This window comes from Ixodes scapularis, unplaced genomic scaffold (genome assembly GCF_016920785.2).
Source record: "Ixodes scapularis isolate PalLabHiFi unplaced genomic scaffold, ASM1692078v2 PGA_scaffold0__279_contigs__length_252992795, whole genome shotgun sequence".
NCBI lineage: Eukaryota > Metazoa > Arthropoda > Arachnida > Ixodida > Ixodidae > Ixodes > Ixodes scapularis.
The window spans coordinates 249,462,983-249,490,867 of record NW_024609835.1 but is presented as its reverse complement, the minus strand read 5'-3'; the positions used below and the strand labels follow the sequence as shown (position 1 = coordinate 249,490,867).

Here is a 27,885-nt window from a genome sequence, read left to right as displayed (position 1 = left end):
CCTCTTCCGCGCCACGCCGCCGCCGATCCGATGATCCCCGCGCCGTCAACACGCCGCCGCCGGAGGTACAAACACCGGCGCGCCGCCGCCGGCGATTTCTGACCGGCGCACAGGTCTACCGCAAAGTCAAACCGGTCGAATCTGGTGAAAAGTTCGAATGTTCGTCGAACCGGTTCGACCCAGTCGAACCCCGAAAGTTCGACCTAAAAATCCTGTTCGACAAAAGTTCGCGACACCCCTATCCACAACTATCCGCCAGTCGGATATGAGTCGGATCGAGTAAATTTTGGAACACAGCCGGCCACTGACTGAACGTAGATCCGAGTGGTGGTATTGAAGTCGTAAAGTTCCTTGGGAAACTGACTGTAAACAGGGGTTATTCGCTAAATAGCAATCAGCTTTTACACGTTTCTAATGCGAGCAAAACTGGGGCAGAATATAACTGACGCAACCTAAATTTGCGACCTCCGCGGTTCTCCTCGCTGTTTGCCAGCGGTGTCGAGCGCTTGGGCCTTGCAAGAGGTTCGGTCGTCAAAGGCGTCTTGGTGTCCCCCGCTCCGGTCCGATCATGGCAGGCTGCTTCGACAACATCCAGTTCAATCGTCCGGAATGGATGGACCTGAGCGAGAAGAGGAACGCCATAGCGTCCATCGTCGCGGGCTCCCTGGTAAGTGGTGCAGCTCGGATCAACGAGCAGCTAGCTGTTCGGACCTCGGTGCGTGCAGTTTTTCGTCGGCTGGTGGATCATCATCGACGTGGCGGCCCACTACCCGTCCAGTCAGGACTTCAACCACGCCTTCCACGTCTGCGGAGTCATGAGCACCCTGTCTCTCTTCATGTGAGTCGAACCCCCTTCTCTCTCGCAACCGCTCACACTTGGGAACGATTCGAACATGGATGTGTCTAAAGATATGTCGGACGTAACCAGAACGCGGAGTTCTAACGGTACGGCGGACGTGCCCGGTCAATTTTCTTGGCGCGACTGTCAAGATTTGCATTTGAGGCACCACCGAGAGAAGTGTTAAAATCTCCGAACTGTTCGGCGCTGAGCTAACTGGTCGGAGTACGAACCTTCGTGCGAATTTTTCCTCGGCGCTCGAAGTTTGGACCGTACTGCGTGGTCCGTGTTGACGGGGAAAGGACGGACGGCGGCTACTCCGGGAGGACGGCGGCTCTCGCCTGCCGAGAGCCGACTGTGATGGGTTGACAGTCGTGCTCACAAAACTGCACCAGCTTCTCTTATGCACCCATTTACAAGGTAAACAACAACAAAAAAAGATGGCGGCTTCCTGTTGGAATTTCCATTTCTGGTACCCGGGTGTTGCGTGTTTTTGCTATGGGTACTATGGGGCTCGCACAATGACGAGCGCATATTATTCAAGTTTGCCTCAGAATGATGGAGCTCGACCCTTTTGAAACGTTCGACCCAACGAATTCAAGAATGTCGAATGAAGGAAGCACATTTGTACCCTAAGTGACCTGGCCCGACACGACCGCGAGTAAATACCCATTCATACAGTTGCGCTTGACTGCGTTCAGTTCCCGAAACAAGTGCATTGTCGCACGCGACGGTGCTCCTCGAATTAATTGCCACGCTTAAATTCATACTAAGCAGCAGGGACATTCTGGTGACTCGCTGTGATGTAAGTTCCCACGACGTAGTGAAAGGCTGCTACGTCAGTGGGCCTTTATCCGTGCTTTGCACGAAGCACAGCTGCACGGCAACGAATTCGGTGATTAGTCTGTTACGCGACATATGAAGCATGGATGTCCCGGTAGCGTCTCGACGTAACGTTGAGCGTACTCGAAGGTCAGACACATTGCTGTGTGCATCTAGATCTGCCAGCCAAGAAACTGACTGAGCGTGCGAGTGCTCCCAGGTCGCCTAACTGCAGGACAGAAGATAACAAGACGCAGGATGTTTCGATTTTTGCGGAACACTGGCCGGTCTGTCCTGCCCTTTCCAGGGACTATGTACTGCGTGGGCATTTCAGGGTTAGTTACATTCAAACAGTATATCTTTGTCGTAATTTACAATTGCCTAGGATTGTAAAGCGCACGTCCCTGCGTTAAGAGATCCAATTAAAAAAAAAAAAGAAAAAAGACTACAAGGCCATTATTAGTTGATAATTTCATACGATGAAGAAGTAAATGCCTTTGATATGCTAATAAAAACCTCTTGGCCTGCCAGACTCCGCATCCCATTTCGTCAATGAAATGCTCATTGACACACATTTTACACATTACATTTACCGACGTGTCACTGTTACGGTTGCGTTCCGTCAAGAAGCTCGCTTCGCCGTCCATGAACCATGGGCATCACGCTGGAAACAGAACAAAATCATTTTCGAGACTTAATTTACAACTTCTCACAATCGCATAGTGCATCCGTAAGCACAGTACCGGGCGTTTCGGCGGAATTTACCTACAGCAACACCGAGAGCACTCTGATACAAGAGTTAAATCTCGTAAGCAAGAACACATTCATTTCGAAACCGGAAATCGTTTATGCAACGAGGTGCCCGGATGAGAGAAAACCGGTAGTCGCCAAAAATGGGTGTATAGCAGCTTCCTGCTCACTAAATGCCGCAAACAGGTGCCGAACTTTCACAGGGTGTCTACGAACCTAGAAAACCTTGAATTCTCAGGGAATTTTGGATCATCTGGAAAAGTCGGGAAATCCTTCAAAAAGTGGGCTAAATAAGGGAAATGACAATTGAAAGTGGCACGGCGGTTGCTCATCGGCACGGCCATACTGAATAACACTGCCGAAATGTCATCCTTTGACCTAACTCGAGGAATTTGATTAAAATAGTCAGGGAAAAACCTGGAAAAGTCAGGGAATTTGAAATCAGTAATATGGTAGATACAATGTTTCAATCTCTTGACACTCCACGGATCTGTATGCACCACAGTCCGTGTGCAGCATAGTGTAGTGTAGAGTCTCCCGTGTCTCACACGGCGGCCAGGCCAAGCAGCTGCCGGCCACTTATGCGAGTTCGCAAAGTCACGAGCGTGGAATGCTTTTGGATTGCTGCAAATACACCAGCGGGAGCGTCTGGCCGTGGTCCGACTGCCCACGCTATAGGACGTCCGACGTAGACTCCGCGTTCTGGGTACGTCCGACGTATCTTTAGACTTCACGTCCCAGGTACGTCTAATGTATGCTTAGATGCAGCGTTCAAACATTGGTTACCTTTCCACAACCTACATGGTGAGTCAAAGGGATCTATGGTTGTCTGAAGGGACGGCATAAATCGGTTTCTAAATGTATCAAGCTAAAATTTTACCCAGAAGTGGCCGACGAACGTGCTACATAGCTTGCATGTGACGTCATTCTCGGCTATTCCTGCATTTTATGTGCCGCGAGTGTTTTTTTTGCCGTGTTAGTTTGACACCGCAGAATTTGTAATTTAAAGAAACTAGTAAGCAGAAATAACTGCCAGTACCCAGCAATGGCGACACTTGCAAGCTATGTATAAATTTTGCACTGAGCAAACTTGCCCAAGTAAAAAGTTAAAAATGAAAGGCTTGAAATCCCCACGTACGGCGGCCATGTGCTAACCAAAGGTGTCTGATTGGTGCAACAGCCGACAGATGTCAGCAGTGCTCCCCACATCGACAGGTGGAGTCGGCAGTAAAAGCACCGAGTACCGCATTTTTGAGCGTCAGCTTCCCCCGCAGGGGGCACCTGTGAAAGCAGGTGTTTGGGGGGTGGCGTCTCCACGGACCCCGAGCCATGCGGGTTCGCCCGCCCACGTATGGCTGTGCGTGGCTTTCCCGTGTCCGGGGAAAAGGGCATCCTGGTGGTTGAGCCGAGCCCGGGGTAGGTTTGGACCCTTCGGGGCCCCCCGGGTGAGGCAATACACCACTTCGGCCCCTGCTTCTCGTAGACGGGAGTCCTGGTAAGGCCCGGCCAGGATGATTCAGTCTAGTCGCCACTTCTACTATCCCCTCTCTACTTTCACCCTTGTCTTCTCCTCCTTTTCACTCTTCTCATTTCTCTTCTTTCCTTTTCAACTCCTTTGGCGGCAAGGGCTAACCTTGGGTGGCGACAGACACCTTGTCCAAAACCACTCTTGGTTATAGAGACTGGGCAGCACTAATAGCGTAACGTCTTCAGCCAAGCCATTCTTGTTATGGAGCGTTACCTATTCCCTTGTTGGGCTCGGTGGTGGGCGGTGCACCACAGTTTCCGAAAACCCTCCCCCTTCATATGGGTTCCAAACTTAAACCTTTTGATCGGCCCCCCAAAAGGGGCCGCACCGAAGCACTGAACACGAAACAATCTTTTGTACTGGAAAAATTCCCGAAGTTCCTTGTTATGCACTCGGAAGGTGACAAGCCACTTGGCAAACTTTCTCCCTTTCTAGTCTCCAAAGTTCTTGAGGGTGTTATTGGCGCCAATTACAATGCAAAGAAGATGGGATCTGATGATCTCCTTGTCGAGGTCAACACAAAGCAGCAAAGTGATGCCCTCCTTAAACTGAACCTTGTCTCTGACTACAAAGTAAGCGTCAGTCCTCACCGCAAACTGAACAGTGTTCAAGGGGTCATTTCTGAAGATGACTTGCTTGGCTCACCTGAGCCAGAGATAATTGAGGGCCTCTCTAGTCAAGGAGTTATAGATGCACGACGAATCACTATCCGCCGTGATGGTGTGGAACGGAAGACAAAACATATAATTTTGACTTTCGATTCAACCACTCTGCCGCAGACTGTAAAGGCAGGTTATCTTCAATGCCGGGTCCGACCTTATGTGCCGAACCCTCAACGGTGCTTTAAGTGCCAGAGGTTCGGCCATGGGTCACGGAACTGTCGGGGAAGGGACACCTGTGCAAAGTGCTCCAGCAAGGAACACGTTGCAGATGTGTGCGATAATGAGCCTCATTGTGCGAACTGTAGTGGCAACCACCCGGCATACTCTCGATCTTGCCCTGTGTGGAAAGACGAGAAAGAAGTTCTTACATTAAAAGTTACCGAAAACATTACCTACACTGAGGCAAAGAAGCGTTTTGCTTTTGTATCGAAGGGCTCTTATGCCGAGGCCGTGCGCAGGGGACCAGCGCGGCCAGTAGTTTCGATGGGAACTCAGACGTCTCCGGACGACCTGCATCTCCCGTCACGGTCCCCCTCTAAACCCCCGAGAGCGGCGCCAGTGGCACCGCCTCCGAACTGCAAGGTGAATGCTGCTTTGCCAGCATCCGCCCCAGAACAGGAGATGTCGTCTCCTGCTCAACCGGCTGCTTCGACCTCTCGGGGTCGGGGCCTACCTCCCCACACCTCTGCTCCTCAGAGGAAGCCTGGGGAGGTGCCAAAGCAGTCGACCTCTAAGGGCCAGCTGCCAGCAACTGCAGACGAGCCCATGGACGAGGGTGGGTCGAGATCTGATGAGGAGGCTCTCCTCTCAAGATCAGAGTCCACCCCCTCTGCCTCCGGTGACTCTAACCGGAGGCAGAATAACCCCCCTAAAAAACAAAGTGCGCCGCGTGTAAAAATAGATTTTAAACCGTAAGGAATATAGCTTTTTGATATAATTTGTATGTCATACTTGTTTTGTTTTAAATGGTTAAAAATATAGGTATAATGCAGTGGAACTGCCGCGGTCTTTTTCGTAATATTGATGATGTCAACTTTTTTCTCGATGAGCTCCAGCCTGTTGCCATCTGTTTACAGGAGACTCATCTTAATGAAACACATACTCAGGTACTACGGCGACATCAGGTTTTTAGAAAAGACCGTGTTTCTTGTAACACCTCTTCTGGTGGAGTAGCTGTGGTTGTGCAGAGTGGTATTGCCTGTGCGCCTGTCCCTCTCGCAACCCCCTTAGAGGCAGTAGCAGTTTGTGTTCTGCTTGACCGCCTAATTACTATTGTTTCGCTTTACCTTCCACCAAACTTTCCAGTGCATTTACATGACCTGCAAGGGCTTGTGGGCCAACTGCCACAGCCTTTTTTAATGTTAGGAGATTTTAATGCACACCACCCCATGTGGGGCAGTGCTCGTCAAGACTCTCGTGGCGGTGTCATAGAACGTTTTTTACTGTCATCTGGCCTTTGCCTTTTAAACAAGAGACAACCAACTTTTTTTAGTGCACCTCATAATACTTTTACTTCCATTGATCTTTCCATATCATCACCTACATTACTTCCCTGCTTTTCTTGGAAGGTTTTAGAAAATCCTTTCGGTAGTGACCATTTTCCTGTAATTTTAGAAAGTTCAGTATCCCTTCCTTCTCTTCGAGCTTGTGCTCCCAAGTGGAAGTTAGATAAAGCCGACTGGGCTTTATTTTCTCTGGAGGCAGTGGTTGATCCCGCTGTTTTTTTAGCTATGTCTCCTGAGGAAGCGACTCTTTATCTTACCGAAAAAATTATAAATGCTGCTTCTCTGTCAGTTCCCCGAACTTTTGGAAATATTCCCAAGAAATGCAAGCCTTGGTGGAACAAGGATTGTACAACCACCATAAAAGCTCAGGATAAGGCTTGGGGAAAGTTTCGGCGGTACCCGACTGTTCAGAACAAGATCAAATTCAAACAGTGTAAAGCAAAAGCTCGTTGGACACGAAAACAAGCCAAGAAGACCTCATGGGTGAAATATGTATCCTCCCTAAACAGTTTTGTTCCTGCAAAAGAGGTATGGGATCGTGTTAAGAAAATTCGAGGTACTTACCACTCCTTCAGCATTCCCCTTTTTCCTTCATCATCCCCATCACTAAAAGATCAGGCTGACATTCTTGCTGATCATTTTCGAGAAGTCTCCAGTTCTTCAAATTACTCTACCAAATTTAAAAAGTTCAGGTCCTTGGCAGAAAAACAGCATATTGATTTCTCTGGAAGTGATACTGGTTACAACCGGCCGTTCACAATGTGTGAGCTTGAATTTGCCCTTGCAGTAAGGAAGCAGTCGGCACCTGGTCCAGATATGATTCATTATGAACTGCTGAGGCACTTGTCGGCTGAATCCTTGGTGAATTTGTTGTCTTTCTTTAATTATTTATGGGAAGCTTCTTGTTTTCCACAGTGCTGGAAGCGAGCACACATCATTCCCATCTTGAAGCCTGGCAAAGACCCTTCCCTACCAGCAAGTTATCGGCCTATAGCACTGACTAGTTGTCTAGGAAAAACTTATGAACGGCTTATTAACAGAAGGCTAGTATACATTCTAGAACAAAAGAAAATTTTTGATAAAAACCAGTGTGGTTTTAGAAGAGGTCGCTCAACCTTAGATCACCTTGTCCGGTTGGAGACTTTCGTGCGTGAGGCTTTTGTGAACCGGCAGCATTGCGTTTCTGTCTTTTTTGATTTACAGAAAGCTTACGATACGGCATGGCGGTACGGAATACTTCAGGACCTGTGTAGGTGTGGCATTCGTGGCCGCATGCTGCGTTGCTTAAAGGACTTCTTGACAGACCGTTTCTTTCAAGTCCGCCTGGGATCCACGCTCTCAGATGTTTTTACACAGGAAAACGGCGTCCCACAAGGAGGTGTCTTGAGTGTTACCTTGTTTGCAATTAAGATCAACAGCCTCGCTGCAGTTATACATACCACCATCAGTCTTTTATTCATTGTACGTAGACGATGTCCAGATCGCTTTCTCCTCATGCAACTTGTCAATTTGTGAGCGCCAATTGCAGATAGCAATAAATAGGATGAGTAAGTGGGCCGATGAAAATGGCTTCCGGTTTGCACCAGAAAAAACAGTGTGCGTGCCTTTTTCATTACGTCGAGGGTTGTCGCTAGATCCCAGCTTGCAGATGAATGGTATTGACGTAACCGTTAGGCATGAGCACAAATTCTTGGGTGTTATTTTTGATAAGAAGCTCACTTTTCAGACCCATCTAAAAGAACTGAAGCGAAAGTGTCTTAAATCTGCCAATGTTCTCAAGGTACTTGCACACATGTCCTGGGGTTCTGACAGGAGATGCCTCCTGCAACTTTACAACTCGCTGGTTCGTTCCCGCCTCGACTATGGTGCGGTTGTATATGGCTCGGCACGACCGTCATCTTTAAAAATGCTAGATCCTGTGCATCACCTTGGACTTCGACTTGCCACGGGGGCCTTCCGAACGTCGCCTGTCCCGAGTTTGTATGCAGAGACGTACCAAATGCCATTAGAAAAGCGAAGACAGTTCCTCAGCCTATGCTAAAGTTATAAAAACAAATCTGACCCTGAACACCCATCCTTCCGTTGTTTGCAGGTATCTCCTTTTTTTTGTCTTTTTGAGAATAAGCCAAGTATAGTACGGCCTTTAAGCCTCCGCATTCAATACATGTCTGCATCCCTGCAGCTTGCACTTCCTGAGCGTAGCTTGATGACGAAAGTTCGAAGCATTGCTCCTTGGAAGGCGGTGCACTATACCTGTGACTGGTCACTAGCAAAATACAATAAGCGAACTGTTGCACCACTAGTCCTTCAGCAAGAGTTTATGACCTTGCAAGCTAAGTATAAGGACCATGCACAATTCTTCACTGATGGTGCAAAAACTCCACACTTTGTCGGTTCGGCTGTATATTCAGAACACTTTGTAAAAGCTCGACGGCTTCACTCTCTTGCCAGCATTTTTACTGCAGAACTTTATGGTGTGCTCATGGTCATCGAATATATATTAGGCAACAACATCAGGAAAGCTATCTTGTTTGTGGACTCCCAGAGTGCTATCCTCTCTCTCTGTTCCCTCAATGATTCTTAGAATCGGCTCGTGCAACAAGTACGGGTAGAGTTAAACCTGGCTTCCCAAATGGGATACAATATCAAGCTGTGCTGGGTTACCTGAAATTCCTTGTGGGAATTTCAGGTAATGAGAAGGCGGATAGGCTGGCAGCGTCTGTTAAGGATGCTCTGGAAACACCCGTTCAGCTGCCTCAAGAAGATTTTAAACCAGTTCTTAAAAAAGCAATTCATAATGCCTGGCAGCAAGACTGGGACAAAGAAATAAATAATAAGCTACATGTCATCAAACCACGTTTGGAGGTATGGGAGAGTTCGCACCATAGAGACCGTCACCATGAAGTTTTAATGTGTCGTTTGAGAATTGGACATTCACGTGTCACCCATCGACACCTTCTTTGTGGTGAGGACGCCCCAGTCTGTGAGCATTGCGGTGAATTGCTAACAATGCTGCATATTCTATGGCACTGCAAATTCTTTGATCAAGAACATCGAACAAGTTTCCCTGCACTTTCTGGATACCTTCCATTTCATCCAGCCTTTTTACTGGGAGATCAACCTTTAGTTCCTTTTGGTCATATTTTAGATTTTCTTAAAAAAACTGGCTACCTGCACCAGTTATAGATCATCTGCATAGTAATTCCTTCCTTTTACTATAGAGTCTTTTAACTATTCCTTTGGCGCAGCATGGCCTATGTTGCTTTTGCGCCATTAAACACCTAATAATCAATCAATCAATCAATTGAGCGTCAGCTTCGCCGATGACACCACTTTTGTTGGTAGCTTGTTTTGGATGTTTCCCTTCTTGTTGGGGCGCCTCAGCCAGCGTAGAATAGTAGGGGAGCCCAGAGGTTGCTGCCGAAACTTTGCCCAAGAAGACCTTTTTCGTCCTCTGGCAGTCCCCGTATGAGAGCAACCTTCTCTCGCTCGTTGGAAGCTACCTTGAAGATGGCTCGCACCCCAATACAGCTCGGACGAAGTTGCAGAGCAGAAGCGCAGTAACAACCAGAGAGTGCAAAGCAAACGTACCATGAAAATAATTTTCGGAAAAAAAAAAGTAAGGCAACATTTTTGTTTGGTTGTTCTTGTTTTATATTCATTTTGTAATGTTTTATTGGTAGAATAAAATAATCATGCGCCGACGGTTCTTGTTTTATCTCCATTTTCTAATGTTTTATTGGTAGAATAAAATAATCATGTACCGACAGTTCGTACAGAAAAAGAGTGCATGCTTCGAACTCAGAAACGTCTGCTATTGCCTAGGTCGAGGGAAGCGCCCATCGTGGCCCCCTATGATCTTACATGTCGTTATCTGTCGGCTGTTGGGCCAATCAGATGCGTTTTATTAGCAGACTGCCGCAGTAGGTAGATATGTCACAAATGCCACAAAATAATCTTTTCATGAAAGAAAACATTTTAGTGCAATATTTACATCCCGAGCCTTATTTTATACGATTCTGAGACATGCTTTTGTTTTGGCACGTCATCCCGAAAGAGAATCACATTACGATATTTAAAATGGATCTCGTAGCGATATATCTTTTTTTTTTTTTTAACATTTATTTTGTGACAATTATAATATATCCAGGTGCATAAAATAAAGAAAAAAAAAAGTTAAGTGTTTTTAAGTAACCTTGGGGGATAGAAAGAATCCTTTGGAGGCAAGGAGATCAGTCGACACAGCTTGGAGCATGTGAAGTGAAAGTTTGCACTGCAGAACCCACTTCTGCCCATTTTGATCTGCGTCACACCGGCGTGTGTACCTTAAAGGCTAGCGGTGGTGCTGCATTGGTTCTCATCTACAGCTAAGAGACAAGTCGCTGACTGAAGCTGACTAACTTGCGGCTGTTATATATAGAACAAAATCTTTTGGTTTCGAAACAAGCGAGCAAATACCCGAATTTTTTGAGTCGGTCACCAATAAACTTTGCTAGAGATTACATGAAAGGTTCTCTGGAACATTCAGGCACTTGACGACATTCTGCTTGGAGGGAGTGGCTGGAGGTCTGGAGCATTTTTTGGTTGACTGAACAAGTAGGGGCTTGACGTCCCTCAAGTCATTCTTAATTCAAAGGAGACTTCTGAGCTTGCACCAGGTTCAAAAACTAACAAAAGTATTTTTATTAGGCGCGCATAATTTCTTAAGAATCATTGCTTATATACTGTAAATTGGCGAGTCAGTGTGGTCTTTCATTATTCGTGAATTTACGAGTGTGATGATGTGGACTTTTGAGAAGTGACCGCGAAGTGGGGAAGCAGAACTTGGTGGACTTAAAATGAACGGAAAAGAAGACGCGGGAGTGATGGCACAAGAAGGATGGAAGGACACCGGTGGATTGGGCTGCTGAGGCACAATTCCGGACAGGTGTAAAGGCCTGTGGGGACGACACCCGGGCAAGTCGAGTTCGCCGTCTCTACCGGCTGGACACCGCTAAAAGCGTGGACATGGCTACGCCCAAAAGGACTTTGTAAGTATATGTATATTGCTCTTCTTACGAGTCATGTTCCTCTTGTTTCACATACACTTCCATGTCCTCATAATTTACCATCATCATCTTCACAACTCTGGCGTCCGCAACAGGACACTCTCTTTAATATCCAGAGAGCCAAATTTCAAGGTGAGGGTGTGTGAACATGGAGCTAGGAAAGGTAATTGCCTTAGGAAAATTACTTAGGACTTCAGGGTGCAAGTCTTCAGGAACGGCTGGCAGTTTGCCAGCAGTTTGCCAAAGATGAGCTGCAGGAAGTCCAAGGGTGGTACAGAACCAAGCGCAAGCGGCCTCTTAAAGCTTGGACAGAGGAAAAACCACTAAAAGTTGAAATGGTAGTAGAGGAAGTCGCAGAAGTTGCAAAGCTTGAGAAAAAGTGCAGGGAACTGCAAGGAATGGTCGGGTTGTTGGAATCAACCAAAGATGAATCTAAAACCGCTGTTTGTGCATTAAATGAGCTTGCTCAAGGCTCAGAGGTTCCATTGAAGAGTGAGTGAGATGTGAAATTCAGGAGGACCAGGATAGGTCAAGCTATGAATGAGATAATGATGGCAAAAGACTGCAAGACCTGCAGCCATGAAGAAGAAAATCAAGGACGACTTGGAAGGCCAAGCTGTGAGGAGCTGGGCGGACCTCCGTTGACGTGAGGTGACGTCAGAGGCCCAACTCTCTCCCCGTCACCTCTTGTGTTTAAGGCTTGACCTGCCTGAGGCTGACTGGACTACGTGAGGCGCGGAGGACAACTCCAGCGATCGGATTCATCGACAGCTCCAGACGTTCCAGGATCCCAACAACTATCCCCATCAACGAAGAGCCCTCCACCATCCTCCTTCGGCAGTCCAGTCAAGCGTCATACAAGACTGACAATGCCACCCCTTAATGTGACCAGGACAAAACCGTGAGAAAAACAACTCTTAGAATGACATTCCTTAAAATAGCTGCGGTGGAAATATTTATTTTTCTGATTTATATTGCAATATTGAAATATTCCTTAATGCATCCTGTGTCTTCTGTACCTTTATTAACACCTTAAACATACAAACCGTACAATCACGACAACAACGAGCAAAGATGGAGGTGTTTGCTCTCCAGTTTGCATTGCTCTGCTCCGTATGGGACCATATGCAATGGTTCTAGAGTGCCCCAACTACAACTGGTTGCACCAAGATCTCGGAAGTTCTAAATAAATCTCTTTCTCGGTTGAATGTTTCTCTTCAAGTGCCGAATCGAGGTTTTGGAATTAATAAAATTTAGGGGACCACAAGAGCAATTGTGCTTGATTTGCGAAACATTTTCGCTGTGACACTTCATTTTATGTTAAAAGAGACATAAGAGAATATTTTCAGTTGACTATCTTGTGATGAGAATAAACTTGAACCACTATAATAAACAAAAATACAAGAATGTCAACCCTTACATGCATTAAGTGTGCTTTTGTTTGTGTGCTTTTGTTTCTACACACTCATTTCTCTTTCTCCTCAAATAGACCTTTTTCCTGTCAAACAAGTTGTTACATGTTTGTGATTCATCAGTGGACATAGGTGTTTAAAAGGAGAATGATCTCACGGTGAGCGATAATCTGATTTAGTTTGGCTCGCGGGAGGCAGAACAGAAAATGGGCTACGGTCAGGCCTTGGGCCTTGGAAGCGGTGAAAGGGGGAAAGGGATGTCAGCAGCAATTCTGGTGCATGAAATTCACAATGACGCTTGAGCGGATCGATTGTGCGAGGGACGGTTGTTATTTGTTTTTCAAAGTGGCAATACAGGCTACAGTATGAACACTGTGCCTTGCAGTGCATCTGGAGTGCACAGGTGAGAGCACGTAACACAGTGGAATTTTATTTTTTTAGTCCAGAACTTTCGCCGATGCTCCAAACGTAATACAGGCAGATGTGCTTTCATGGCAATGACAGGAAGCATTTGGTAGGCACATACTGAGAAAATGAAGTTGTATAACCTTGAAAACGAGTTGTTATTTGTTACCAGGTTAATTTGCTCCGGCAGGCAAGGACAACTCGGTCTAACGCCGATCAAGAAGAAAGTTTGGAGGAAGGTCACAAACTGGTTGGAAAAACAGTCGTGCACTGCCTAAGGAGGCCAGCCGTATGCAGTTGAGTGCGCCGTGTCTGCCAGTGGTTCATTGTGCGCAATCTTGCTCTGTTCCAGGATCAACGCGGTGTCCAATGGTCAGATTCGTGGAGACTCGTACACCACGGGCTGCATTGGTCAGAGAGGTATGTGGCACCGACGGCCCTCTGTACCACCGTGAAATCTTGTGTCGACAGGAAGGTTTCTCCAGTCTCTGATTATCTTCTGGCCAAGCAACGAAAGACACAACTGTTGGCTGTGTCAGACATGGGAGGCAGTTCCGGTTCATGATGCTCTGTGCCAACGCTATTGATATGTGTTGCATGCTCTCGTCGATAGCGATAGTCGGTGACAGGTAAAGAGTTGAGGGCGAAGGAAAGGAAGGCTGTGGAAAAGGAAACATGCCTGCTGCCTTAGCATTCCGCCTGCTTCCTCCTCCCCAGCCTTCCTTCCCCTCGCCCTCAACTCTTACCCTGCCACCGACCATAGAGTAAAATCACTCTCAATCGTTTCCTTCAATTGATCCGTAAGTCAACCCACAACATGGTACACTGCAGTGGGCGTGGTTTCTTCTCATAATCCTGGTTCTCCTTGAACAACAATGCCCTTGCCGAGTTATTTCTTCAGCCATTGCTTCATTCCTTGCAATGTTTTAGGGCAGGGGATGCCAACCTTTTCCTGCAGCGGGCCCAATTGCCACAAAGTGGTGTCGGAGCGAGTCTGTCTCGAAGTAACCCTTTCTTCTTTTAGCTTATTTACAAAAGACCTTTAGAATTTTAGCCTTACCGTTTTCAACCCTTTCTCATTTGAACCTTTCTCAATTCAACCCGTATACAAAATACACTTGGCATTCTAACCTTTCTCCTTTCAACCTTTCCTTATTTGAACTTTCCCTCATTTGAACCTTCCTCATTTGAACCCTTTTGCAAAGACCCTTGGCATTTGAATCTTCCTCCTCTTAACCTTTCTCACTTGATCCTTGAAGCCATTTGCAAAAGACCCTTGCTATTCTAACCTTTCTCCTTTCAAGCCTTTCTCGTTTGAACCCATTTGCAGAATACCCTTAGCATTCTAGCCTTTCTCCCTTAATCCCTTTCTCATTAAGACTGATTTGCAAAAGACCTTTAGTATCTCAACCTTTCTCCTTTGAACCCTTTCTGAATTGAAGCTTTCTCATTTGAAGCTATTTGTAAAGACCCTTAGTGTTCTAACTTTCTTCCTTTCAACCCTTTCTCATTTGAACCCATTCACAAAAGACACTTTGCATTTAACATTTCTGCTTTCGACCCTCTCTTATTTGAACCTGTTTCTCGTGAGGCCATTTGCAAAGGACCCTTGGTATTTTAACAATTCTACTTTCAACACTCTCTTTTTTTGGCCTGTTTCCTTTTGAACCTATTATCAAAAAATTTTTGTCGTTTTAACATTTCTGCTTTCAGCCCTTTCTCATTTAAACCTGTTTCTCGTGAAGCCATTCGCAGAAGACCCTTGGCGTTTCAACATTTTGCTTTCAACCGAGTTTCATTTTAGCCTCTTTCTCGTGAGCCCATTTGCAAAGGAATCTTGGCGGTCTAACATTTCTGCATCCAACCCATTCTCCTTTTAAGCTGTTTCTCATTAGCCCATTCGCAAAAGACCCAAGGCGCGAGTTGAATGTGGATGTGGTTACGTTGATTCCAGATGCAAATCGTAGAGGCCGCTAGTGACTATGCACTGTAAAATACCAAGAAGCGCCCACCATACTGAAAACTTAGTTAATCTAGACATAGGCGCTTGTCCGAGTAAATCAATAAAAAGCAAACAACTTCCAGCCTTTCCACTCTGGTGAAGAAGGAAGAGCAGCGGAGCTGTAGCTTCTGCTCTCGGCGGTGGCTTTTTAGGCGAGCAATCTGCTCTTCTTTTGCAAGGGAATCTGAAGCGCCCGACGCAGTCGAACTTTAGACGATATCGGCCTCGCAACGGTTGCAAAACCATTAGTGCTGCTGCCCACATCGCCGCTTGTTCCGTTCCCGCTCTTCTTCCAAAGAAATGTTGCTGCCATGTATGAGCGACGGCAAAAACCAGTTGTCAGGTTGCCGAGGCTGGAAAGGTTGCCGCGATCTGTGAGCAACGGCGGCAAGCAGAATTTGTGTCGACATTTGTTTGGTACCGGACACGATCTTCGGGAAACTAGCCCTTAACAGCTGCGCTGTAAAAATGGGGGTCATTACAGAGCTTCAAAGGCAGGGTGAACGGGATCATAGAAAGCATATATATTTTACACAATAAATGGCGCGGTACACCAGTACCTATTCGTCGTAACTAAACCCAGAAAACAACTCGGTTAATGCAAGATAAGGAAGGTAGTTTTTCCCTTTGCATCGCAAGAAAGCGAATATCCCCGTCGTCGCTGCTGGCGGTCTCGTGGCTGCTGCAACTCTGTGAATATTTTGGGCCGATGCAGGTGCTTTGGAGGGCACTTAATGGTTAATTTTCAGAATTCTCAAGTTTGAAAAATGTTAAAAGTGGGCACTTGTGCCAAGTGGGCACTTCCACGGTGTTTTCGTGGTAGTTGTTTCCACACCCCTGCGGGGCAGCAAGTGGCGCCCCTGGCCTTAGATAATATGTAGGGTGCGAGCAGAAGCACCCTTGTCTTTCTGGAGTCCCTCGTGGTTCCCAGCGCAAAGCCTAATGGCCGCCACGGCAAGCATGCCGACCGCGCTGTCTTAGTAACCGATAGCACATAGACCTTCGCAGAAAATCTTGCGAGGCCTCTCGGCGACCCCACTTTGCACCGTGCGGCGCAGGAAATTGTTGGGCCATGTTGGCGTATGCTCGGTCCGACTTGTACGCTTCCTACATCTAGGGCGACACGATTCCTTCTTTCTTAGGGCACTGTTATGCTCCGACGTAAGAGCCACTGGCAGGAACGTGCACAACGACTTCAGACAGTCTGGCAGCATCCAACAATTGGCGCAAAACGGGTCTGTCACCAGCTGGCTTTGGTCATGCCGAAAACGCCGGTCTGATCACTCGGCACACATTCTGTGTGAGCTTGTCAGACAGATTAACAAAAAAGGGTGCTTGGCAGAAAAGTTCTGCTCCACCATTGGAATAGTTGAAGCAGGTGTGGATGGGAGCGTTTTGTAACGTGCACGCCGTGGCACAACTGACTACAGGCAGCGCTGGCTTGCGTGCAAGAGACGTTGGAGTGTGATAGCGCTGAATGTTGACAAGTTTTGTTTTGTTGTTTGGCCTTCGCTGTGTTATAACCCAATACTAAACCAGCATTCTATTTGTGCACCATACTTGAGATTATCATAATGTATCTAGATGGCTGCGGGGGCACTGCATACATTCCCCAATGGTCTATTTCTGTACGTGCAGACAGGGCTCTAGAGATCTAAAATATGGTCAGTTATTTCTGACCTCTAGAAGGTAACTTGCCCGTTATTCCTTGCTCACAAAAGCACGCACAAATGCATTTCCAACAACATTTTGGCGTTATAGAGGGCTTAACCAGCGTGCAATGGCAAATAATATACGAGTACCATGGCTGGCGGCAGGTCTAGGCCAGGAACGGAAATATTGGCCTCTGAGGTAGAATGAATACAATCCTTTGAATGGACAAAAGCCCTTTGCAGTGCCCCTTCTGCTTGACCTTGAAGCCAGAGCTCTGATCCAGTACATCTGCTCCTTGACTTCGTGCATGAACTTTGTGCAGGGGCCCGCATGTGGCTTTTCATTGGCTTTGCCCTCGGCTTTGGATCACTGATTGCCTCCTGTTGGATTCTGTTCGGCGACTACGTCACACAGGGTGAGCTTTGGTTGAGTGCCACATTGAATGAAATTGAACGGCTCCTTTTTCTCGGAAGTGATTGACAGAAGGTGTAGCAGAAATTGTGTTATATATTTTATTTTTCTTTGTTTCACATTGCCAGCCAATCGCTCTGGCCAATGCAGGCCTTTTTCCCCTGCATCGGTCAGGGCAAAAAGTGGTAGCATCATGAAGCCCCTCGGAAGTGTCGATGAACTGCACCTGGATAACGAAAAGGCCCTTTGCGAGTAATGTGGTCAAACAAAAAGGCTTTTGGAATGCTTAATTGATAGAACAGAAATATATATATACATCTATTATAATTCCTAACCAAGTAGATGTCTGCCAAGATGTTCACTTTTAAGATGCTTATTCGGGGCAGAAGGAAACATTTCATGCCTAATACAGTAGACTCTCGGTAATTCGAAGCTCACAGGGACATCAAAATGCTTCGAATTTAGCAAACTTCGAATTAAAAAAGCACATATAAAACTGAGTTTATTTTATTCAGTACTCACTTAGGAGAAGAACTGGTCGATCTTAGATTGTTTTTGCTGACGCAAACGCGCCACCGTCACTCGGCTCTGCAAGTTACGTATGCATCGTAAGGCGTCTTCGGCATTCTCTTCGCCCGAGAGAAAACGTTCTACGACGCCCAATGCAGTTTCCGCATCAGCGGCACTCGGCGCAAGAATCGACGGCGGCGAGAGTTCCTCGTCGCCAGAGTCATCGTCACTTCCACGCGGTGCAGAAACATCCGCAGAGAGAAAATGATCTCCTACATAAATGTGCCGCTTAAAGGGGTAGTGCCACAATTCACACTTTATTAAATAGCATTTAGAATAATTCCTTGACTTTCATAACCTTTGAAGGAGTAAAAATTTAAAAGCGGTAACAAAGACAAGGACAAAAAGGAAGGGGAACAGGACGAGCGCTTACTCTCAACGGAACATTCAGCACTAGACCTCGTGGCTAGACGCCACGAGATCTAGTGCCGATTGCATGCCACCAATGTTCATCATAGCCACGTGCCAGGGTTGGCATAGCACAGTGAACGTGACGAGTTCCAGACATAGTTGGGGTTGGGCCGTTTCCGTCACCGTGGAAATTTGACACGAGCCACTACCCAAGTGCTCGTCGAGGCATTGTCACGAGGTCAAATAGAATGTTCAGGCACATCCGTTCCCATTTGGCTATTGTTACTGTCCTTGTGACTAGCTGAACATTGCAGTCCCTACGACATCGAGCTTTGCCAAGGAGCGACAGAAAGAAAAACTGGCTTTAATTCATGAAATTACAAAGAAGCTTTTGGTCAGTGGCATTGCGTGCGAGTATAATTCGGCCACAGTAGTGCCAGTAAGCTTTCGTGAAATGAGAAACAACCCAATATTGTTGTATGGCCCCTTTAATGGCCCGATGCCAGGTGACCGCGATGCGGCTGTAAATCTTAGAAAATGAATTAAAGGGAAACTCCGCTTCATTTTTGTTTTTGAAAAAACAATGCAGTCCTCTTCAGTATCACTTAGGAAGGCCACACGCCAAATATTATAACGTAGTTCTGTCTCAATGTTTCTTAAATGGTCCGGCAAACTTTGCAAATTGCCAAGTTGCCGAAATGAGAAATGGGCTGACTTGAGGCGAATTGAGGCGCAACTAACAGCGCAGTCAAGGCTACGACGTGAGCGAAGCCAACACTGAGCTAAACGTCATCACCATTGCCCCGTTTTGCTTGTTTTTACTTCTCTTGGCAAGCGTAGCGGGTGACGTCAGCAACGTCTCTTCACGGGGCGTTGCTGACGTTTCTTCACGGGATGCCGTCTTCGTCTCGCTGTTTGTGATTATCGTCTCTTGGAGTTTCGTCCACATTTCGGACACGATGTGTGCAGAGTAATGCCGCAGTAGTGCAGTCTTCGTCGAATGCCGTAGACACCGAAACATGGTGAAGAGTGCAGTGCAGACGACATTTGCGCCTGGTACGCGCCCGCCCGTCGTTACGTAAACGGTCACGTGACATCTCGTACCACGTGATAGCCATGTTCTTGGCGGCCCGAGGCCAACGTTGTTGGACGGAGCCGAAGTTTCGGTTTTGATTTCCGCTCGTGTTTAGAATTAGATTTAAAAATATATGTCCCATTTTTTAGAGCGCAGCTCTTAGGGGCCCGTTTCCGGCTTGAGCGGCGTCGCCGTCGGCGTCGGCGTCGCCGTCGCCGTCGCCGTCGGCGTAACCGCGCGGTGCATCATGGGAAATGTCCCATAATGCACCGCGCGAGCCCCCCACCAAGGTCACGTGACCTCGTGGGGGGTCACGTGGCCCCCTCCTCGAGGTCACGTGACCCCCGCCGATGTCGCGTGACCCCCCGATGACGTCATCGTCACTGATGACGTCACCGGCATCCACATCGTCATCGTCATCATCACTGATGACGTCACCGGCATCCACATCGTCATCGTCATCATCACTGATGACGTCACCGGCATCCACATCGTCATCGTCATCATCACTGATGACGTCACCGGCATCCACATCGTCATCGTCATCACTGATGACGTCACCGGCATCCGCATCGTCATCGTCATCATCACTGATGACGTCACCGGCATCCACATCGTCATCGTCATCATCACTGATGACGTCACCGGCATCCACATCGTCATCGTCATCATCACTGATGACGTCACCGGCATCCGCATCGTCATCGTCATCATCACTGATGACGTCACCGGCATCCACATCGTCATCGTCATCATCACTGATGACGTCACCGGCATCCACATCGTCATCGTCATCATCACTGATGACGTCACCGGCATCCACATCGTCATCGTCATCATCACTGATGACGTCATCAGTGACGTCACTGATGTCGTCACCGGCATCCGCATCGTCATCGTCATCATCACTGATGACGTCATCAGCGACGTCACTGATGACGTCACCGACATTCGCATCGTCTTCGTCATCATCACTGGTGAAGTCATCAGTGACGTCACTAATGACGTCATCGGTACCCGCATCGTCATCGTCACTGATGACGTCATCAGTGACGTCAGTGATGACATCATCGGCATTGGGGGTCACGTGACCCCCAAGGTAACGTGACCCCCCCCTGGTTAGTTTAACCCCCCCCCCCCCCCAGTGCCCTTCCCTCCTCCTCCTCAAGAGCTGCGCTCTAATTCGGCGTTACAGGGAGTTGTAAGCGGCTTTCATTTTTTTGCAAAGCAAATGACGTAGTGTCTGTTATTAGGGCTTTTAATGCGAAATCACTCATTATCCCGAAATGAGCAGAGTTGCCCTTTAAAAGAATCGCATGGTTATCTTGGCTAACAATATGTAATCTGCAGATAATATATTAAAAAGTTTGCTCGTCTTCAACGATCCGGTGAGAAAAAAGGATGGCAATTAAAAGATTGGTGCCGTCCTTGCTCAGTGGTTTTATGCGACACGAGGAAGCTTTTCGTGCATTACTTGTCTGACGCGAGTGAGCTGGCTTTCTTTGGAGCACCCGGGGCACGCGTGTGTGCTTGGTGTGGAAAGGGTGCTCGGGGCAACCACAACGTAACGTGCTGCGAAACAGGGATTGCACTGATTCGGGGCTGTGACGCTTGCAGGTCGTCTGAGAGTCGAAAACTTTTTCGACGACCCAAAGCTTATGCACATTGTGCCCGTCAGTAAGTATGGCACGGGTGAAACCCTTTGCCTTGCAGGGGGCGTTAGTAGGGGAGTGGCGTCACCACGTGTGGCTGGGGAAAAGGGCATCCTGGTGGTTGAGCCGAGCCCGGGGATGGTTGGACCCCTGGGGGCCCCCCGGGTGAGGCAATACACCACTCGGGCCCCCGGTTGTCATAGACGGGAGTTTTGGTAAGGTCTCCCGTCTATGGATGATACAGTCAGTCTCCTCTTCTAGGATCTGTTCCTTCCGTTTTCACCCTAGGCGGCAAGGGCCAACCTTCGGTATAGCTTCCAAGTAACACTGGTAGTGTGACATACCCAGCAAGGTCATATTTGGTATCCCTTTGTTTTCTGTTACAGTTGCTCAATTTTTGTTTGCTCCCCCAAAAAGAGTTTGCCCTTTAGTAAAAGCTCTTGAGCCTGAAACATTCCCTAGATTTCTTGTAATCCACGCAGAAGATGATGCACTGCCCATGTCTAAGGCTTCTCCATTCCTTGGATTGGAGATAAGGCAGAAAATCTTTCTGGTGACCTTCTCGAGGAAGTTGAGACAGAAAACCCTCCTGACTCGTTTAGTCGACCACGTGGTAAGCGTTAGTCCTCACCAAACATTGAACACTGTCCGAGGTGTCATTACCTTCTCGACTGTACAGAGGAGGAAGTTCTCGAGGGACTCTGCAACCATGCAGTCGTTGGCATCCGACGCATCGCTACTCGGCCAGACGGATGAGAGTAGCCCACAAAACGTCTGATACTAACGTTCCTGCCTCATTCAAAGCTGGATATTTGAACTGTCGGGTTTGTCCCTTCATACCCAACCCACAGTGTTGCTTCCGCTGTCAATAATTTGGACATAGATCCCGAAACTGTCGTGGACATGAACTGTGTGCCAAGTATGGCAATAATGATTGTGTAGCGGATATCCGCGAGAACGCCCCAAAATGCGTGGAGTGTGAAGGCAGCCACCCCGCTTTTTCGCGAACATGTCCTACGTAGAAAACGGAGGAGGGAAGAGGAGGAGGAAAGGAGGGGAGGGGAGGTATGGGGAGAGGAGGAAACGGGGAGGAGGTGGCACAGAGGAGGAGGGGAGGGTACGGACAGGGAGCATACCCTCCCCTCCTCCCCCTCAGGAGCTGCACTCTAATTTCGCATTACAGAGATTTGTAAACGTCTTTAAATTTTTTTTATCATGTTACGTTTATGCCTTTCATGTACTTGCTGTATTTTCTGGTGTATAAGACACACTTTTTTTCCAAACTTTTCGTCGTTGCGTCTTATACACAGGTTTGTCTTATATACTAATTTTTACTTAGAAACTTGCAAAAAGGGGGGGGGGTCTTATAGAATGATGCGTCTCATACATAAGACACATTCTTTTTCCACAATTTCTGGCGGTTTGTCTTATACACCAGAAAATATGTTATACTCTGTCTCTGCATTCTTCTCAATCACCCTTTTCGGCACCAACAATACAATTGGTGCAACGTGGTGCTCCTTCTCAAGAATACCACGAAGCTCCCTAAACCACAGAAACAGCGTGTTTACAATTGGTGACCAAAGTCAAGGCTCCTTGTATTGGAAATAAGAGTGACTCAAGTTGTTTTTTGCTTTTGCGTTCTTGTAAGCTCTTTCTAATGACTTGCACTTGTTCTTGGCCTACTCAGCAGTGATAGCGGGGCTTGTTCGGTCCTCAGTGTTCGTTTGCTGTTAGCATGTATCGTAAAATATCCCGGCAAAGGCATACAGTAATCCCTCGCTATAACCAAGTAAACAGGACAGCAAAAAAGAAAAAGCGATGGAAGTGGTAATTTAATAAAAGTGACAGAGCCAAAAAAACTGTGCCAGCAGCCTCGTAGGTGAGCGGGAACACTGCAGAACACTCTGACCGTATATTTAATTGAACAAACCTTGGTTATGAACACCCCGCAACATCTTTACTGAGTAAAAAAAAATTAAGTGGAGTTTGCTGATAATTTTATTAGGCATCAGTTCTCCTCAAACTGCTCTAGGCATCGAAAGAACACCGTCACCGCCGCTGCACTCCACTTTGTTTCGAAGCAGCCGTAGAATGTTTCGCGCCTCTGCGGTCGTCGGCGTTTCCTGAGGTGCCTCTCCGACATCGCTTCGTGTTTACCCTGGCGCATGCAAAGTCTACAATCTCAGCATTCGTAGCACAAACAGCAACAGTAATGTCCGCATCGGCAAGTGCAACCGAATCAAAGTTATTCTCGGTGGCTTTGCCAACATGTTTCCACACACTCCTGTAGAGATAGTTGCAGCTATGGGAATCGTGCGCCGGCTTGGCAAGCATGCTCGCTAAAGAAAATCCGACGTGCGCAAAGCAGTGGGTGATCTTTCATCTTCGGGTTGTTGGTGAACTTTCTCCTGCATTGGAAACTTCTCGAACCTGTGCAATATGCCTCGCCTGTTCCACAAAATGGTGGATGGTGTCGAACAGCCGGTGACGGAATGTCGAATTCTTTGGCTATTTCGGACTTGGGCCAGCCACTTTGCTCAACCTCACAGATCTAAGCGATTTTCGGTAAACAATCCCATACGATGCACGTGTGAGTGTAATATGCCCAGTACGCCGCAGGCTTGCCTGCACAGGCACGCACGTCGGGGGTCTTTCGAAGGGATGACCTCCTCCGAACTCCATCGCTCCTTTGAACCGATTCCGATAGGAGTCGGGCAGTGTCGGCTGCAGGTGCCGTGAGTAGCGTCGGAACGTTGAGGCTGCTCCCTGTCCGTGTCGGCGCATTGACATTGGAAGTGGTGCTCTGCCAGCTCTGCACTCTCTGCTCTCAGTCACCTGTTTACTCCATTCCCCCAGTTTGGCCGTTCGCCTTGGTGCAGAAAGGGGAGGGAACGCGAGAAACTCCGTGCACTTCCGTGTAGGCTTGTGTGCTTTCGGCACCTCCGTATTTGTAATAAGCGTGGTCAGCCGCTGATACACTTCAAATAATGCAATTAAGAATGAGTGCATTTCAGTCGGGACACTTTGATAAAAGCAATATTTTAAAGAAAGCAATTTCATTATAATGAGGCTGCACGCAGGCTGCAGGACAACTGGGTTTGTGTCCAGCTTGGAGGCTAAGAAGAGCGTAACTGGTTCCTCGTCTTAAAGGAGCTGTGCAACAATTTCAATGCTTTGCTTAAATAATTTAGGAGTTGATGTCTTGACCATTCTGAAGTAGAGAAAAAAAATGCTTTTGCCTGCACGTCCTAGTTTTTATTTTAAAAATGAACAAAGATTGAGGCTTTTGGCACCTCTCAACTCCTTCACCATCTTCCGGGTCACATGCGCTGTGACGTCAATGGGGGTCGCGCGGGGTTCCGGTGAAGCTCTCTCTCTACAGCCATCAGTGAGCAGCGAGAACTCATCCGCTCACAACCACGTGCTGGCGCAGCACGGACAATATGGTGAAAGGAGGAAAGTCTCATTCGGGTTCGGCCATCCCCGTCCCCCTCCGGCTTCTGGCAGCTGTTCGCGTTAGCAGATAGAGCAGACGGTTTTGTGGACCTCGGATAGATGGCGCCACTAAAACTCCGTATAATAAAAGTTTTGTCAATGATACCTGGTTTTTGACGCATTTATATTTATGTTGGAATGACAAGATTTATGGAAAAGTTACCTTTAATCGAGCAGGTATTTGCACAACTTGCCATCTTTCTACAAGACCTCCATTGACGTCATGCCGCGTGTTTCTCATGGCCGCCGCTCACGGCTGCAGGTCGGAGAATATTCTGATTTTTGCCTCGCGATTACGCGGCGGAATCACAACATTACGAAGGAAGGAAGTGTGTTTTCTGTCCTTTGTGACAAGATCAGGGGTGGAACGCCTGCGCCATTTTGCGCCAGACGCATGTGTCTGCGCCATCCTGCGCCATGTTGCAGAAACTGCGCCAAAGCCAATACCTCGCGCCATTATGCGCCAAATCGCAAAACGTGCGCCAAAAAAACGTTTTATTTTGTCTTGGGAGTCGGTTTTTATCGACTCGATTGTCAACAATGAGGGCGTTTAGCCTGGTCGGCCTTGCAATCCCTTGTTCTGTTTATTCCCCTTGTCTATCCCTAGTCGGAAGCGCGCGAAAAAACTCGGATTCTAACCGCTACACCATCTGCGACTGGATTGTTACTCTTCAACTATAAGCGGTAGGGCAAGTAGGCCGAGGATGAGGTCGAGTCGTTAAGCGTCAGATTGCATGAGGCTCTGCGGCCCGGGATCCGGACGTCATCCAGTCGAAAGCAAATGAGCAAAAATATTCCTTTTAGTGCTTCATCGTTAGGAGTTGGAACCGCATTCTTGCAAGATAAATCGTGATTTGATAGAACTGAAACGCGGTCCGATCCGAAACCTTGCCGGTCAGCAGCTCTACTTATCTGCTCGGAGTACTTTAACCTTGCTCCTGCTTATCGCTTCAAATACGATAACTTCGTTAATCGTAGTCTGCTGCTTCGATATCGAGTTGCACAATAGGATAAACTCGAAATTTGTTGCCCTGTTCCTCCGTGCAACTGCACGTCCGTTGTTTACGCACGTCACGTGGTTCGCACATATAATTACTATGTCGAGCATGTGTGGGTTGTGCGATAAGCAGAGCTGGTTTGCATCTTCAGCGTCTGAAGGCCACTCAGAAAATATCAAGGACGCTATTTTCAGAAACATAGAGTACTTGCTGTTTGATTCTCATTAAGGCTCACAAAGATTCAAGTTTTCGCATATATTACTCTGTTATCCCCTCTACCTAGGTCCCTAACCGCTCATTATCATCTCTGCTGCTAAGCACAATTGAGATTGCTTTCGTGCTTGTGTAAGATACAAGCTGAAGTGCAATGCAAACTGATCTGAGCTGTTCCTAGCCTGCTCCAGAATGTAGTTTTAGCTGCTCCCAACCTGCTCCAAAACAGCTGTTTCAGCTGCTCCCGTGGCTGCTCCCAAGTACATTTCATGAGTTCCACCCCTGAAGATGAACAATATCAAAAGTAGAAGATGCCAATTCTTTCAACATTAAAATTGTTGCAGAGCTCCTTTAAAGAAGAGAATGCAAACTCGAGTTCACTCCTGGGCCTCCTGCTATTGTTTTGTGCCTTGCTGTGTTCGGAATAAACTGGCTTAGATATTGATTCACTTTAAGAACAATTTTTGTTCTATTTATTCTTGTGGACGTTATGGGCAACCTTGGGAGGTGGATATAAAAGCGCGTATGAAATAAATTTTGTCAGCCGAGTTTGAGACGCTGTCACCTTTCTCCTGTCCCAGTTTCATGTTTTAAACATCATGAGAAAAAAAAAAGAAAAAAACTTGTTTTCTGCCGTTACATTCTTGTTCTCCGGCCATTACATTAACTGTAATGGCCGGAGACGACGAGGCAGTCTTCGTAGCATTGCGAGCGTGCTTCCAATGTGCATGCAGGGAGAGAGGTGCAGTGGCCTGGCATCGCCATCTTCCTCCAGAACTCCTTCATCTTCCTCGGGTGAGTGGCGTTGGTCCTTCAACCGAGGCCTCTGCTCATAATCCCTCCTCTCCCACAGGGCCCTGGTCTTCAAGTTTGGTAGGACAGAAGACCTCTGGGGCTAGGGCCCAAGCAACCAGGCCTGTTTAACCGCTTCCTTCGGCCACGTTCATAAAATTGGCTCCACTCGCGACGGTGTGGAGCTTTTACTGTTTAGAGGCTCCCAACATTGCCCTTTTGTTTCCCGAGCTCGAGACATTTGGCAAGTTATTCCAAATTGTGCCTCCGTGGTTCCTATCGAGCGTAGAAGCGTCATGAAGTACTTGGCTGGGCTGCCCTTATATTGCAGCAGCGGCCATTTCACGATGATCTCGCACGTGCGGGACTCTGGAATGCCCGAGTGTCCCAGTTTTGTGGTGTGCATAGCTTATCTACAGTGGTGATCTACAATCTTTCCATCATTGCAGTAGCTATTTTCCTTGGTTATGCGACACTCTTGTGACCTGTGGCGTTTCCAGAAGTAGAGGCAATTAACTAATTTTATAGCCTGCATGTTCCTAGCTGATGAACACTTTTGTACCTTCCTTGTCTGTGGTGATCGTAAATTAATAAACTGACAAACCCACCTCGCTTTCCACCTTGTTCGTCAACCTTGCTTTCCAGCTGAGGATAATGCAGAAGTTGAACTGACAATTGGGAATTTTGCTAGCACATTTTATTCGTGGTTCGGTTGTGCATTTTATTGTTTGCCTCGACTACCAGTCAAACATTTATTTCCAGATGTCCAGTATCAAATCTTGATATAAGCAAATCTTTGCAGATATTCAGGTTTAAGCACAGACCCCAGAAGTGTGCATGCAAAGTATAGAAGAATCTTTTGAGGCTTTCCTTGTAGAAGACTTGCAAAATGTATCACTACTGTTCCGCTGAAAGGCCACCAGGGAAATCTAACCCACCTCAAAGAAATTGGACAACATTCACTGTAATTTGCTATGGAAGCGAGGCTAGGTGGTGCATTTGCTTTGTGGAAATATTTATGAAAAAGAACTTGCCCAGAAGTTGCAAATAAAAAGCCAACTTTTCTATGGCTCAAAATGTCTGTTTCGAATCAAAGTGACGGATTGATATTGTGTTTAGTGAGTGGCCACTGGGGCTGGGAAGGTCATTGGTGGCCATGTCCAATTTCCTGAAAAAAAATTTTTATTAATGAGAACATGAAAGGGAATGAACCTTTCTTTTGTTCCCTCTTGTCCAATCGACCACAAGAATTTCTTTTCATTAGATGCAATTTTTTGCAACCTGAGGATGGAAGGAACCAACGGGTTAGAAAAAGTTTAACCTTTCATACAATAAAAAATTTGAAAATTTTCATATCTTATAACCTGTTAAATCCAATTATGGTAGTATATTTTTTAACTTTCAAATTGGTTGTGCTCAGAAATTAGATGATTTTCAAACTTATTTGAAAGTTTGAACTTTAAATTTTTGAACAAAAGTTTGATGAAGTTAAATCTTGCGTGTAAAGTTGCTTTTAAAGGGGCGGTGCAACGATTTTATGATTAAAAGAATTTGCATCTTATAATTTTTACGTTGTTTATCTTGTCCCGAAGGATAGAGAAAACACCTCCCTCATTAAAAATGTTGCGATTCCGCTGCATAATCGCAAAACTAAAGTCTAGCTTTTTTTCCCCACCTGCAGCCCCAAGTGGCCGCCGAAG

At 47.0% G+C, this 27,885-nt stretch overlaps 1 protein-coding gene across 1 annotated transcript; it reads left to right on the top strand.

The window, feature by feature from the left end:
- Positions 1-69: 69 nt before the first annotated feature.
- LOC8031759 (transmembrane protein 50A) lies at positions 70-27,262 on the top strand. The gene is made up of 6 exons (XM_029980381.4): positions 70-667; positions 726-838; positions 13,323-13,390; positions 16,948-17,040; positions 26,128-26,188; positions 26,247-27,262. Exons 1-6 carry the CDS (start codon positions 569-571, stop codon positions 26,290-26,292), a joined length of 480 nt encoding a protein of 159 aa, XP_029836241.1. The 5' UTR covers positions 70-568; the 3' UTR covers positions 26,293-27,262.
- Positions 27,263-27,885: the final 623 nt, after the last annotated feature.

Coding starts and splice junctions, on each gene's coding strand:
- LOC8031759 (XM_029980381.4), top strand. CDS start 569: ATGGCAGGCTGCTTCGACAACATCCAGTTCAATCGTCCGGAATGGATG. Junction 668..725: donor CCATCGTCGCGGGCTCCCTG/GTAAGTGGTGCA, acceptor CGGTGCGTGCAG/TTTTTCGTCGGCTGGTGGAT. Junction 13,391..16,947: donor GGGCTGCATTGGTCAGAGAG/GTATGTGGCACC, acceptor AACTTTGTGCAG/GGGCCCGCATGTGGCTTTTC.